This window comes from Barbus barbus (genome assembly GCF_936440315.1).
Source record: "Barbus barbus genome assembly, chromosome: 38".
In the NCBI taxonomy this organism is placed as follows: Eukaryota; Metazoa; Chordata; class Actinopteri; order Cypriniformes; family Cyprinidae; genus Barbus; species Barbus barbus.
In genome coordinates this window covers 4,071,659-4,086,403 of record NC_136716.1, presented here as the reverse complement: position 1 = coordinate 4,086,403, position 14,745 = coordinate 4,071,659, and the positions used below count along the sequence as shown (strand labels likewise).

Here is a 14,745-nt window from a genome sequence, read left to right as displayed (position 1 = left end):
GTTAGATTTCAGACTGACAGTGTAATACTAATGTTTGTTGTGTGTTAGGGTCTAGTACCTCGTGAGAGCTCCATGCACTGCACACACACACTGCAGAGCGTTCCTTCACTCCGAGGCCTCTGACAGAGGCACCATGCTGGGACATGCAGCCTTCTCTTCCTTACTGTGTGTCGACTCCTGAGCCGCTGACCCGTTTGTGTTTGTGTTCACAGTCAAGCTCCGACTCCGACCCGTCAGCTTCCGGAACTCACTGGCAAAAGACATGCCCTTACGCTTGTCCTCACGAGCGATCTGAAAGAGTTCACGGGGGGAAAAAATGCTATTAATACAATGAAATCAGTCATTAGTTATTATAGTGTTTATATATAAAAATTAACTTCAAATAATTTTTTTTTTAAGTTTATGACTTTTCCAGCTTTTCTAAAATCATGTCTATAGGAAACATTAATTTTTTTATATACATTTTTTTATCCTAAAATTCTAAATAATTTATAAATTAAAAAATTATTTACAATTTTATTTTATAAAGATGTATAAATGTCTCTTTTTGAGTAACGAAAGAAAAAAAAACCCCCAGTAAACTATGATTCGAAAATGGGGAGTCAATTAGACGTTTTAGACAAAAAATAAATAAATAAGGATGCAATAAATTGATCATAAATATATTTGTTACAAAAAAAGTACATTTAAAATAAATGTTGTTCTATTCATTAAAAAAATCATGTCTTGCGGCTAAAAAAAAATTCCAAGAAAATATTTATCAGCACAACTGTTTTCAACTTTGATAATAATCAGAAATGTTTTTGAGCAGCAAATCAGCATATTAGAATGATTTCTGAAGGATCATGTGACACTGAAGACTGGAGTTACATGTTTTTCAAATAGAAAACAGTTCTTTTAAGTTGTAGTAATATTTCACTATTACTAGGGATGCTCCGATCAGGATCTTTGCAGCCGATACCGAGTACTGATTTCTTGTCATGGTGATCGGCCGATACCGATTCGGATGCTTCAAGCTTTATATAACATATGTAGTAATGTTATATAAATAATCACAAAAATTATTCCTTATACAGTGAACATTTTAATATTCCTTTAAAATTGTGTTTATGCATAACATTATGTATATCAGGATACTTAATAGAAGACAAAAATAAATGCAAACAAAATGTGTCTGATGCAACCCAAGGCAGAGATGGGCACTCGAGTTAGTGACTCGGACTGGAGTCACATTTTTATAGCCTTTAGACTTGACTTGACCTGAAATGACTCCAGACTTTACTCGACTCGAGGAAAAGGAGTTGTGAATATTTTCAAAAGTAACTTAAGTCTTTTATCCTTAAATACTTCTATAAATGCATCCGCACCCCGGCATCCATCCGGACCACGAGCCGTAACAGCAGCACCATACAGTGAGCAGCGGATCACATAACAAGCGCTCAGGGTCGTTTATGGTAAATATCTTGACTTTCAGCGCTATATCCTCATTTTTATCTAAAGCTAAACGTGCTTTATTCAAGCCCTTTCAGCTCTGTGCGCTTCTCTCTCCCTCCGGCGCCAAGTTCAAGAGCTGCCGTGGTTATTTTAACAACAACAGAAACACCGTGAGAGGCAAAATATTCGATGACGTCATCAAATTGAGATCGGCTCGTGAGATCGGCCATATGTGATTATCGGCCGATACCGATCTCTGGCCGATCGATCTGAGCATCCCTAGCTATTAATAATATTAATATTTCAATATTACTGTGTTCACTGTGTATTTGATCAAATAAATGCAGCCTTGCCAAGCATAACAGATTTTGGAAAAAATAAAAATAAAAATCATACTGATCCCAAAAGTTTGAATGATAGTGTTACTTCAGTTTGGGGATAAATATGCATTCACTGAAAAGCAAAAGTAATGTATTACTTTCAGATCTCGCTGTGCAGTTTTTGCTGTGAACAGGCCTTCAGTGTCACATCAATAAGTGTTTACCTGCTCCTTGAGTTTGAGGATGAACTTCCCAGCTCCCTTCCAGCGGCTCTGAGCCTGGAACACACTCTCGTGGTCCTGTAGCACACGCTGGCACAGTTTAGCCGAGGAGGATTTCTTTCCAGCCGCGTCTTTAGTGACCTCCTCCATCAGGACGTAGTCACATGGGTTAGGGTTGCTCAGGATACTCAGAGAGTACTTGGCTTTGCTCAGAGTCTACAACAGACCACAGGGGCTTAGATATTCTGATATTAACGTGACAGGGATGAGAGTGAAGCAGCGGTGATCTTCTGACCTGCTGGATGATGTCCTGGGTGGTGCTGTAACGCGGGGCTTTGATGACAGTGTGAGGCTGCTCAGGAGAAACATCATGAACCTGCACGAGGAACGTGTCTTCCTCTCCGCTGCTCACCTCCTCCAGCCCCTCCAGCACCGTATTCCTCTCACTGATGCTCTGCTATCAGCCAGCAGGGGGAGCAACAGATCAACAATTAAATGTTGGATGAATAAACAAAAGTAATGGGTGTGGATCTTTTATGAAGCCTGTGTGAGTAACTGTTGTTATGGGTTACGTTTATGTTGTCCAACGATATTGGAAATCATTCTGGGTTTTTTGGGTCCGTTGTAATCCTAGTATCCTAAACATGGGGTGAATCTTGAATAACCTGAATGAATGTTGTTGTTTCGGACACGAGCGCTTCTGACATAAAACTTGGAATATCTCATAATAAACTAATAGATTCTTCATATTTTCTTTAATCAAAATATTTCCAATAAAATGTTTTCTTGGGAACACTTTTAATTGGTAACCAGTTAACAGTTTTTAAGTTTACTTTACATTTTGTCAGTCTTTATATCCTATTAATAATCAAGTCGTTTATGCAAAAACTGTTTTCAACATAAAATAATAAATGTGTCTTGAGCAGCAAATCAGCATATTAGAATTATTTCTGAAGGATCATGTGACACTGAAGACTGGAGTAATGATGCATTGCATCACAGGAATAAATTACATTTTAAAATATATTAAAATAAATATAGTTTGTTTAAATTGTAAACTGTTGTTACTGCATTTCTATTGTCAAATAAGTGCAGCCTTGGTGAGCATAAGAGGCTTCTGCTAAAAAAAAAAAAATCTTACCAACCCAAACCTTTTCAGTGGTTGTTTATTCCTCTTTCAAAAGCTATTGAAACAATACAGCATAACAGTGCTGACCCTTAGAAACTGAATTCAATGAAAGCAAGCACAAACCTCTTCCTTGGTTTTCAGGTATATTCTGCCCACGTATCCTTCCTCCGGCTGCCAGCTGTGAGTAACTCTCAGGAGCCGCTCGTCATTCGCTAGGGGACGCTGCTGAGGTGCTTTCTTCGACTCGCTCTTCTCCTTGCACAGAGGCATTTTCTCCTCCATCAGGAAGTAGTTGAAGGAGGTAGTCGGAAACAACTGGTAAGAAAGAGACCATTTAAACACGTGTTTATGTGCTGAGGAATGATGTAAATGTGAAGCAGACCAGTAAACACTGCTTGTTCCTAACGAGAGAACGGATGACAATCATTCTCCACGAGGAGGACTGTTTGGCAACCGGATGAACTTCCAGGGTTAATCCGAAACATAATTTCAGAACTCGTAAAAACAACTTCAAGAATTCCAAGAGAACTCTGAATCCCTGATGGCACCACGCACAGAGTGCTGCCACTGCTTCATCTAAAGTAGTTGCACCCTGTCCTTTGGTTCATTGCACCAGTGTTCTGGTGTGTGCTAGCCTGTCTAAACTGGCTTGGCTATGACACTTACAGAGTCCAGGAGGTGCTTGGCCGTGGTGTATTCATCAACACCCATTACGGTGAAGGGTTCAGGGCCTGGAACTCCATGCACTGTCACTTTGTGCTGCTGGGCGATGCGTCTTTCCTCCGTGCTGAACAGCTGAGAGGACAACAAAACGACAACAGAGTTCACTTTTTTTTCACATGCCAAAATATGTGACTAATAAACAAAAGAGCAGATTATTAATAATGTTTCAAAGCTATTAAACAAGTCCTGACAGCTGAACTAAATAAAATGATTCAATCAAATTGTGTTTAGAGTCAGGAGTCTCATGCACCTACTGTATTTTACCAGCAAGAGAAGATACACTTGACAAGTATAACAGAGTTAAACTACTACTGCCACAGTCATTTAGACAAAAACCCTGTTGTTTTTAATATTTTCTTGTAAAATGTACTCTAATATATCATTTTTCAGTGTATTTGCATGTTAAAAATTATTATTTCGGTCATTATACTTCAAAACACATTTGTTACTTGCTGTTTCTTTTAAATAATTTGTGACATTTACCAGTAATTTCTGAGAGAAAATGTTCTCAAAGCCATTTTTCCCCGTGTACAGATGGATACAAACCTTCATTTCCCCCTGGAACTAATTATTATAATTTTTTTCAGTATTTTTCCAGTTTGAACGGGCATGGCACTTCTGTATACAGTAGCATGTCTATGTCTTTATGATTTCCTGTTTTTAATGAAACTTGGCTACACTGGGATGACAGGGAACGAGGGAGAGGAATACAGCACATTCCAGAGTTTTAAAAACATCAGAAATATTCGCACAATGTTTTCAATGCTGGCCACTCCCCTGTGAGACTGTAAGGCACATACAGAGGAATCATGAATGTAAACACTTTAATTTCTGCTGTCTAGTTCCACTAGTACTACATGTAACAAATATCTGCCTGAGATCCCGATAGCTGTGTGGTTTATGAATGAATGAATGATGCTTTTATATAGCGCTTTATTGTGTATAGCTGTACACCCAAAGCACTTTACAATCATGGGGGGTTCTCTCCTCAACCACCACCAGTGTGCAGCATCCACTTTTTATGAGCGGGTTATGAATGCGGTCTCACCACAGACGCAGGCAGTGGTCCTCCGGTGGGGCTCTCCTCTGTCCTGCGGCTGAAGATGAACAGACTAGAGATCTCCAGAGACTCGTTGTGCAGGTTCCTCAGCTGCAGGTGTCTGTAGCCTGGAATAATTCACAGAAACCAAACGAAATATCAGACAATGTTTTAATGTCAATTAAATTCAGAAACAGAAAAAAATGAATTCAATAGGGTAAATTATCAAATGGAGTAATCTGAAGGCACAAATGATCATCCAACAATTGTTGACAGTAAAAAAAAATTTTTTTTAGAAATATTTTATAATATAATGAATGTTGTATATTTTATAATATATATGAATATAAGCAACAATTAAGCATATACAAACACACTTATATTAATGAAGCCTCTTATGCTCACCAATACAGTAAAAACACTAATACTGTGAAATAAATAGTATTACAGTATAAAACAAATTATTTAAAGTATAAAATCACTATTGTAATATATTTTAAAGTTGAATTTCTTCCTGTCAGTCAAAGCTGAATTTTCAGCATCATAACTCCAGTCTTCAGTGTCACATGATCCTTCAGAAACCATAATATATTTGATTTCTTATTATTAATCAAGGTTTAAGCAGAAACACTTTGAAATATATTTAAACAGAAAACATTTCTTTTAAATGATAATATTTCACAATATTACTGTTTTTACTGCTTCCGATCAAGTAAATGCAGCCTTCATGAGCATGAGAGACGTCTTTCAAAAACCTTTTAAAAAAATCTTAGGTGACCTCAAACTTTTGAACTGAAGATCATCTATAAAGCATGCTGCAGTGATTGATTAATAATCAGTACAGCAGTAATCACGCAATGCTCTTTACCTGGTTTGAGGGTTTTGAGGGGCAGTATCCGCTGAGCGGTGACCTGTGAGCTGTTGTTCTCCACGACAGCGATGCGCAGAAACGCCATATCCTCGAAGTGCACGTGGAACTGGAAGTGCTCGTTCCACATGGGATTGAGTGTGTTGCGGTGAATGGGCTTGGTGCGGAAATGGCAGTTGTCTGCCGGCATGCCCAACACCTCCACTTCCACACAGGGACTGCCGTTCGAGTTCCCCGGACACACGTTCTGTCCCGACACAATCTGTGCGCACATTAATTAATGAATGTCTGCTGGATTAGCTAGGAGTAGTTTTAACACTAAACAAATGTGGGATACTTACAGTGAGAGTGTATAGCGTGGGGGTCATGTTCTCCAGGTCTCGATCCAGAGGGTAAAATTGCTGATAGAGAGGGCAGCTCCTCTCCCACAGGACCGGAGGCTTCAGCACATAACCACAGTGATCATTAGCCTCGAATAGAGCTGCGTTCAACTGCATGGGCAGGTCTGGAGGAGAAAAACCAGCCACATCCAATTAGTGATTAATGCTGATTAATTAAGAATTGCAAAAAAAAAAAAACTATAAGAAGTTCTCTTAAATGTTGTTAAAAACGTGAAAATTAGGCATTATCTAATTAAATATGCACAAATTTAGTTTTATTTTATTAGTCAAAGGTTTTTACAAAGGGGATTTCGGGTATCTCTGTTTATCACACCATAAATTAGAAATATGGTTAACAGCCACGGGGAAAAAATCACTATGTTCTTAGGAATAAATGTAAGGAAGTTCTAAGCGGCCATGCATTATTATAATTTTTCTGTCTTGTTTTCTCGTGATCACGACATGAGTTGTTTTGTCGTTATCACGACTAAATTTTCTCGTGATCTCGACATAACGAAAGTTGTTTTGTCGTTATCTCGACTTAATTTTATCTGTGTATTCGGCATGAGAAAATGCTATAGAAGCAGCATCATCGCAGCATCATGGATGATCGGATTCGCTTTTACTTTGATTAGGGACTCACTCAAACTGAAATAATAAAAATAAAAAAAGTACCATCCCAAATATTGAAGGTGTTGTGTGTGTGACCGACTACATTGATCCATGATAGAATACTTGTCATGCATATTCATACTCGGCCATTTTAGCTCTGTGTCTGTCAGTGATTGACGACTTACACATAAGTGTTGGACACTCGAGAAGGAGGCTGTCGGGTCTGCAACTGCGACCCTGATTTTCTCACAATAGCTACAATTACGTCGTGAGAAAATTGTTTTTAGGTTGAGATCAACAACTTTCGTTATGTCCAGATAACGACAAAACAACTTTCGTTATGTCGAGATCACGAGAAAATTAAGTCGTGATAACGACAAAACAACTTTCGTTATGTCGAGATCACGAGAAAATTAAGTCGTGATAACGACAAAACAACTTTCGTTATGTCGAGATCACGAGAAAATTAAGTCGTGATAACGACAAAACAACTTATGTCGTGATCACTAGAAAATTAAGTCGTGATCATGAGAAAACAAGACTATTATAAATAATAGATAAAAAAATTATAATAATGCATGGCCGCTTAGAACTTCCGTATAAATGTGATATAAATCAGTCAAATGATATGAACAAACCCCTCTGTGAAAATCTTTTAAAAATATAGATTAGGGGTGTCCCCGACTAAGGATTTGCAGTCGAATTGCAGTTTTGGAATCTTGCCGATAGTCGACTGATAGTCCAATCACATGTTCCGCGGGGCAGGGGGATACATTACCAAGAGTCAAGTCAGACATGATTCAACAGTCATAATTACTGACGTTAACACACAGGGAAAATGTATTACGGACACCTGGCGGATACAAAAATAATGTTTTATGTGCGGTTGGTTTCAAGTAAAATGGTAACACTTTACAATAATTCACAATAAATCACATCACTCTGTGCTTCTGAAATTATTATATTGATCTATATAGTGTAGTAGTTAGCCATCTCTGTGTCGTACGTGGTCGCTTGTCAAGAGTGAAAAACATGTTTTATTTAAATTCTGAATTTATTATCGTATACAGCATGCAAAGAGTGCTCCCTTTAAATTGATTAAAAACAGTCACTCATTCATCACGATCTTACAAAGTTCCGTTTTAACCAATGAATGTGACCACACAATGAAACATTTTTTTGTTAATGAAGTTACGAGCATGATAGGCCTCGGCGCTGGACAAAAAGCGGTGAGTGCATGGATTCCAACCTAGCACCTCTGATTGGCCATTGCGTTGCAGAAATCAACAAACATGTCTGTGATTGGCTACTTTGCTCCCCTCTGCGAAAATGCATTGTAAAATCAATTGACGCTTTCCAAAGCAGAAGATACACTTGATTGTTTGCCAAGTCTATTTCGTTATGCTATTATTACGAAGAAAACAGATCCTAGACCAGGAGTTATGGGAAGTTTTTCCATCTAAAAGCAATCAGTTAGACTATTTTACACTATGAGTTAGATTATTATACACGCTAAACTAAAGTCCAACCGTCCCCCTTGGTCCGGAGTGGGGGGCGCAGGGATGTCTGTGGGGGGGGCAAACCTAACACTAACCCTCTGGTGCCGGGCCTGAGCACAACTCAACCAAATGCGTCTTATACGAGAAATATATCTATAAACCGGCTGAAATGTTTTGAACTCACTTTTACCCTACCTGATCGAACAAAATCCAGTCTGCACTCTGCCTGTGTCAATTTGAGTCTTGTTCAAGATTTAAATCCCTGCTGCCAAGATGCTCCTCTGTCTGTCACGAATTATGGAAAGTGAAACTTAAATCTATAGGGGTGGTTGGATTTATTCACGCACGTTTAAAGCTTCCTTCTTTTCAGATTCTTATTTATAGCATCGTCTTAATAGGCTGTATATTAACTTATTGGGAGAAAACCGGTAGTTCTATGTGAAATCAGACATTTGAGCACCCTCATATAGCCAAAATGGCATGATCATAACACCCTGCAAATATTTGACTGAGATTGGGAGTCGAATCAGGCTCCTCCTATCGAAGCATCGAATCGTCGACTGTTCGGGGTCACCCCTAATATAGATAGGAACAAAACTGTGAAGTCTGGTAAGTAAGTCTATGTAAGTGCTGCTGAAGTGGAGATTTCTGGACCAGTGCAATCATTTTGAGAGAACAGCCTTTAAAAAAAATTATCGGAAATGACACAAATACAGTAGCCAACATATGAAGTGGATCAAAACCTTTCATCAAAGTTGTCCTAAAACCAAAACAATATCCGTCCTTGTCTTAGGACAACTTTGATGAACTTTTTTGATTGACTTCAAATGTTGAATAAGGTAGATAAAGTCCAATAAAATAAACCCTTAAAAGTGTATTTTGGATGTTTTCTGTTCCGCTAGTCCAACAACTTCAGGAAAACGCACTATAAAAATGGCCTGACTGATCAGCATGTTCAATATATCAGTCTAGCACTATCATTTACACTGGTTTAATTCCTGTCCTGAGCAGGAGATCATGCTCTTTACCATCGGTCTGATAGTTGAGGGCAACCAGCTGGATTCCGTGCAGCCAGAAGATGAGAGGATTGGGGTTGGCGGAGTCGATGCGTGTGGCTGCAGGGTACGTGCGGAGCAGCTGGCAGCTGGTGTGCTGGATGAGTTTCTGGGAATAGCGGCGATACAGACGCTTTGCAGCGTTCTCGTTGACCGAGGAGATGTGGTAGCATTTGGGTGTGCGGATGATGGAGCTGAGAGAGGTGCTCGGGCTCAGCATTAGTGATGTTTGTTCCTCCCAGTTCATACGAATGCCCTCCAGACTGGCTGCAGACGAAACAAGAATGCTGATTTGATATTAAGTTGATATTGCAACAAGTGGAAAGGACCTAAACATTTCTTTCAGAGAAACTGTTTAAACGTGAGACTAAGCAGTATGAGATAGTTAAATATCTTATGTGAGGCTTTTTATCACTTCGCGCAGTTCTGGGAGCCCCTGTATTTTGATATTTTTTGGATACTGTTATGGATATATTTTTTATAAATTGGCCTTGCAGTACAAGACATTCATATGCTATACGTCCAATAAAGTGCTGCTTCATCACTAACCATATAAGGCATTAGCAAGTTTTGTTTCTTACAGCAACTGTAGGCAAATATCCACCTCATCCAACTCTTCTCATTTTACATTTTTTCAGCATGTGAGTGAACTGTCCAACCCGGCTGACTGATTTGATCAAAACACTGATTCATTCGTTAATCTGGCATTGCTAGTTCTGATTCTAAACAGCTACTGGAAAACACAAAAGAGATGATTGGTGAAATATTATCAGAGAAAATGGTTCTCAGGTTGGTATACGGTATTCTTTTCCGTCAGGTAAGGATTTATCTGTAAGATTTTAACACACAGTAATGTGCCAAAGTAAAAAGGGTCTTTTGACACCCCTTGGGACTGAGGCTTTCAAGCTGCTTAAAGCAACATAACCATAAACATGACCTATAGGATTTAAGCTTATAATTTTCCATTGATTGCAAATGCATGGAAAAGAAGAACCAGCGCATTTTTCAATTTTTCTTCTTTGGTGTTGTACAGAAAAAATAGCAAAGAACTGTCCCTTTAATAAAAATAAACTGATTAAAAAATAGATAAACTTCTGTTAAGATGGCAGGAAGTTATCAATTTAAAGAAGTACTTGCCCTCCAAATGTGCTTCTCCTCAAAAAGCAAATGCTTGTTTTCTCATACAGTCAGTCACTGGAAATATTCTGCAGAAAGGCATTTTTATGTGCTTTCGAGGGACTTGAGTATAATGGAAAACTTGAGAGCCCTTTTCCCATGGGTGCTCTAAGTGGGTGTTCTATTTCCTGTGTGCCCTGTGCACAGTTCCGTGCAAAACCAAGGCGGCCGTACCTTTCCCTGGAGCTCGGACCAACGTCACGGGCTCCCCGGGGCTTCCGCGAGCAGGAGCGCTGCCAAAGATGGATTTCCGGCTTTTTCTGTCTTTTCCCCTTCCAGAGACTGATGGGGAGAGGGTGGAGAGGCCTAGTTCCCACGCACACAAACAAACACATATGTAAGGTCACGGCTGCAGGGTATATGCTCCTCTAGAACTCAAGAGCTTGATACTGTTTGTTTGTTCAAGACTCGCCTCTGGGACTATTACAGTTTCCAGTAGAGCCAAACACCTGAATCTAATTTGCCCACCCTTTCTATCAAATTCAGAAAATTCTTCAGCAGTTTACATTAGCCTTGTAGCACAAATATGCAATAGATGAAGTGTTGCTTATTATAAACTTAAAATGTAGTTGAAATGTGTTGCTACTTAGAATGAAGCCTGAGAGGCTACATATGCTTTCTCAACACAGTGTAGTCGTCCATGATTAAGAGGTTGCATCTATTGAAGTTTCACTAGTCAACACACTGGATCTTTTTCAGTCAGTTGTGGATTGCATGCACAAATCAATCAGTTTATAAGAAAACCACACAAAAATCATATTTAGTGATGCACTGAAATACATTTTTTATATATATTATATATATATAATATTTTTTTAATTAATGAATTAGTCAATAATATTCAACGATCAACACTCAAAAACTGACTTGTATAAAAACATTTGCAATTTTTATATTATACTGCAATTCATTGCTGAAATATAAACAATGACACTATGTCTGTAATAATAGCTTGCTACGGACATTGGATGGCTTTCCAGATAAATGTAATGTATATTTGCAACCTCTTTTATTTACATCTTTACAGTTATTAATGAGACATGACAGATTTCAGTTGTTGTTTCTTTCAAGACCTTCTGATGTTTATGTAGAGAAGGTTATTGTGATTATTGGATGGGAAGCATGCTATAAATACAGTTTAGTGACGTTCTGGTCATGCATCAACTGAAAACAGCATATTATGTGCACTAAATGAACTGAAATTATTTAGCCAAAATCAAAAATTTATTTTTCGGCCAAATATCACTATTTGTGTGTCGCAGAGGTGGAGTGAGCTACAAACTTTTGTGATTGTGCTTGTATAATAATGAAATAAGATGTAAACCTGGGAATTTGATAGCCTGACAGTAGATGACCAGATCAGAGAGCTCTTGAGCGATCTGTCTGCTCTCCTTCTCATTCTGGGGCAGGTAGAACTCCTCTCCTAGCTCCATGTCAAACATCTGCAAGGGCGCAGAAGTACAAACATCAAAGATCAAGTGTGTCTTCAGATAGAAAGGAACTCAAAAGTGTATCATTACAGTTCTGTACAGACCTTTCCTTTGTTTCCCGCTTTCTTAAACCGCTTGGGCATCTCATCATTGGACTCATACTGAAGTTTCTCTGTGGATGACTTGCCTTCGGGTTTGTCGTCCAGAATATTGTCTGCAGAAATGAAACACACTAAGAAACATCTCTACAAAAACCCAAAGAGAAATGTCTTCTGCCAAAACACATAAAAAGAAAAGAAAATTAAATAAATGAGAACAATTCCATCTAAATACAAAATAAAACATTTTGCAAAGAACAGAAAGGTGAAGCAGTCATATTTGAGAGCAGAAGCCAAGAAAGACTGTGTGACATCAATAGTGGAGTCTGACACTATGTATTTACGGATAGTTCACCCAAAACTTCTGTCATCATTTTCTTACCCTTATGTCAAACCTATATTAACTTCTTTCTTTTTTACAAAGAAAAGATATTTTGATGAATGTTGGTAACCAAACAGTATTGGTGACCATTGACTTTGTATCATTGTATGGATAGAGACATTCATCAAAATATGTTCAACAGATGATGAAGTCAGTCACATAGTTTTGGAACTACATGCAGTAAATATAAATGATGACAGAGTTTGCATTTTGAGGTGAACTATCCATCCCTTTAGAATCCGGAAGCAAATGGAAATTTAAATGAAGTTTTTCCACTCTATTGTGATGTATATCCAGGTGATGTAGAGCTGTACTTGATTATATCCATCGGGAATTTATTTGTTGGACGAGAAGAGATGTCATTGTGAGGGGTAGCGGATGTTAATGTTTTTGATTAAACATTACATGAAAAAATTATGTGCATAGATAAACAATTTATAAATACTGCAATATGCCATAAAAATTGAAATAAGAAAGGTCAATTATGATTTCATGGTAACTTTAAGACTTTGATGTAAAATGCCCAGTCAGTTTTGTCAATCATGAGCAATGTTCTGACATCCTCAAAAAGTAACCACATCTAGTGGGCCTTTATTAGAATTTGATCACAGGACTAGTCATTCCGTAGGTGTGCAACCCACAGACACTGTCAGGACGTCACTGGAGATTTAGCAAAAAGGCTATTAATTGGTCATCCGCTGATGTCACACAAAGCAATCAAAGACTTCCACTTTACCCTTTAACGAAACAAATCTCGTACAATTTTTGAAATTTGTCTCAGATGGTAAAATCATGACAAATGCATACCCGGCTTAAGAAAACAGGTTGAGTGAATGCCCGGCATTCCCCTGACTACACAAACTCATAGCGGAGTCTCTGGGGAAAGCCGTATGGGAAAGAACAAAGTCTCTTTTAACAGAGAGCAGTGCAGGGCCTGAGAAACCAGATGGCTTTGTTTTTTCCCCACCGTTGAGCCAGTGCCGCAAGCAAGGTCGAGCCATTTTCAAAACACTAAGGATGTGGAAGCAAACGTTGAAGCAAGTTTGGGTGGTTTTGTTTATACACCGTACCACCCATCGCCGTATTAAAAAAAACACTGATTTATTCATGGCAGACGCACACAGCACACACCTGATGGCTCTCAGACCATTATTCTGCTTTGATTTTCTCTGCTTTGAGTCCAAGCAATCACATCAGAGTCAACACACCAGCAGCATATAGCAGTAAGAGCAACACACAACATCACGGCACACATTTACATGGGCAGCTGACATGGCATCTTCGTCTACTAGACCAATCATTTTTTACATACATTTTCATAATTTGTCTGGACAGCAAAGAATACAAATTTTGGCCACAATTGTACAATTATCTGCTAAACTATTAGCAATTAAAACGTAGAAATTGCACCACAGTGCGTCAGTAAACATGCATTATCTAACTCTCAATTTTCAATAACGACAGGTCATGTATTTAATTATCTTACCAATTTGAGAAAAAAAGCCTAATGCAAATGCATAGTTTTTAAACCAAAAGTAAAAAAAAAAAAACGTTTAAACCATGTGCATGTGTCAACTACCCACATACACTCACACACAATACGTTTACCTTCCTGGCCATAAGAGGCTGTGGAAGCATTGAGGACATCAGCTGAGAAAAAGGAGAAAAAAAGAGGGAAGAAAATGAAAGAAAGGAGGGGGGAGTGGAAAAAGGTCAACATGCCACAAGGTGCCATCGTGAGAACAGTAAAAGATCGTGAGAGGGTTAGTGAACAGAACAGAAAATTCCACTCAATGATCCAATAATTGCTGTCGATTCGAGTTGAAATAAAGGACACGCTGGCTCGAGTAACGCAAAGTATGTTTACCATCAGACAGTGACTCATAATCATAGTCATACTCGTCTTCCTCCTCTTCTTCTTCGTCATTGTTTCCCAGGGATGTTCCGCTAACTGTGCCGTTGTTGGCCTGGGCCTGCATGTGAGCCAGCTGATGTGCCTTTTGAAAGAAGAAAAGTTAACAAAAAAAGTTCCTAAACTTTTCAACTATTCATTCTTGATTTGTTAAATGGAAGTTTCATGGACATGTGTTGATACTAAAAATGTTTAACAGTTAGTCAAGACCACACTGAAGCTGTGCAGATTTCCACAGAACTGGAAAGTCTGTCATTCACACAATTCCACACATTCCCTACTCCTTGCATGTTTGTTTCTGAAATATTCTGGTTAATTTGATTGTGCTTTCCAATATGAGAGTAGTACTTCCAGCTCAGTTAAAGACATTTTAAAATGTGTAAATGCATTCTGCAGAATGTCCTCGAAAATCTGTGCAGATCAGTCAAGTCAAATGTATTTTTGTATTAGTTTTACAAAAGCTCACT

General features: G+C 38.5%; 1 protein-coding gene across 2 annotated transcripts in view; it reads right to left on the bottom strand.

The window, feature by feature from the left end:
- The window catches only part of LOC306857802 (1-phosphatidylinositol 4,5-bisphosphate phosphodiesterase epsilon-1-like), an 88,666-nt gene that overhangs the window by 2,614 nt on the left and 71,307 nt on the right, over nt 1-14,745 (bottom strand). Inside the window, exons 20-32 of one of the 2 annotated variants that reach the window (XM_079397966.1) lie at nt 14,234-14,363; nt 11,991-12,100; nt 11,781-11,898; nt 10,631-10,762; nt 9,254-9,547; nt 6,076-6,239; nt 5,735-5,996; nt 4,876-4,994; nt 3,771-3,899; nt 3,228-3,419; nt 2,271-2,432; nt 1,979-2,191; nt 59-291 (exon numbers count right to left, since the gene is read on the bottom strand). In XM_079397966.1, coding sequence (XP_079254092.1) covers nt 106-291; nt 1,979-2,191; nt 2,271-2,432; nt 3,228-3,419; nt 3,771-3,899; nt 4,876-4,994; nt 5,735-5,996; nt 6,076-6,239; nt 9,254-9,547; nt 10,631-10,762; nt 11,781-11,898; nt 11,991-12,100; nt 14,234-14,363 — 2,211 coding nt within the window. In that variant the 3' untranslated portion in view covers nt 59-105. The remainder of the gene's footprint in view (nt 1-58; nt 292-1,978; nt 2,192-2,270; nt 2,433-3,227; nt 3,420-3,770; nt 3,900-4,875; nt 4,995-5,734; nt 5,997-6,075; nt 6,240-9,253; nt 9,548-10,630; nt 10,763-11,780; nt 11,899-11,990; nt 12,101-14,233; nt 14,364-14,745) is intronic. The other variant, XM_079397967.1, reaches the window with a different exon arrangement.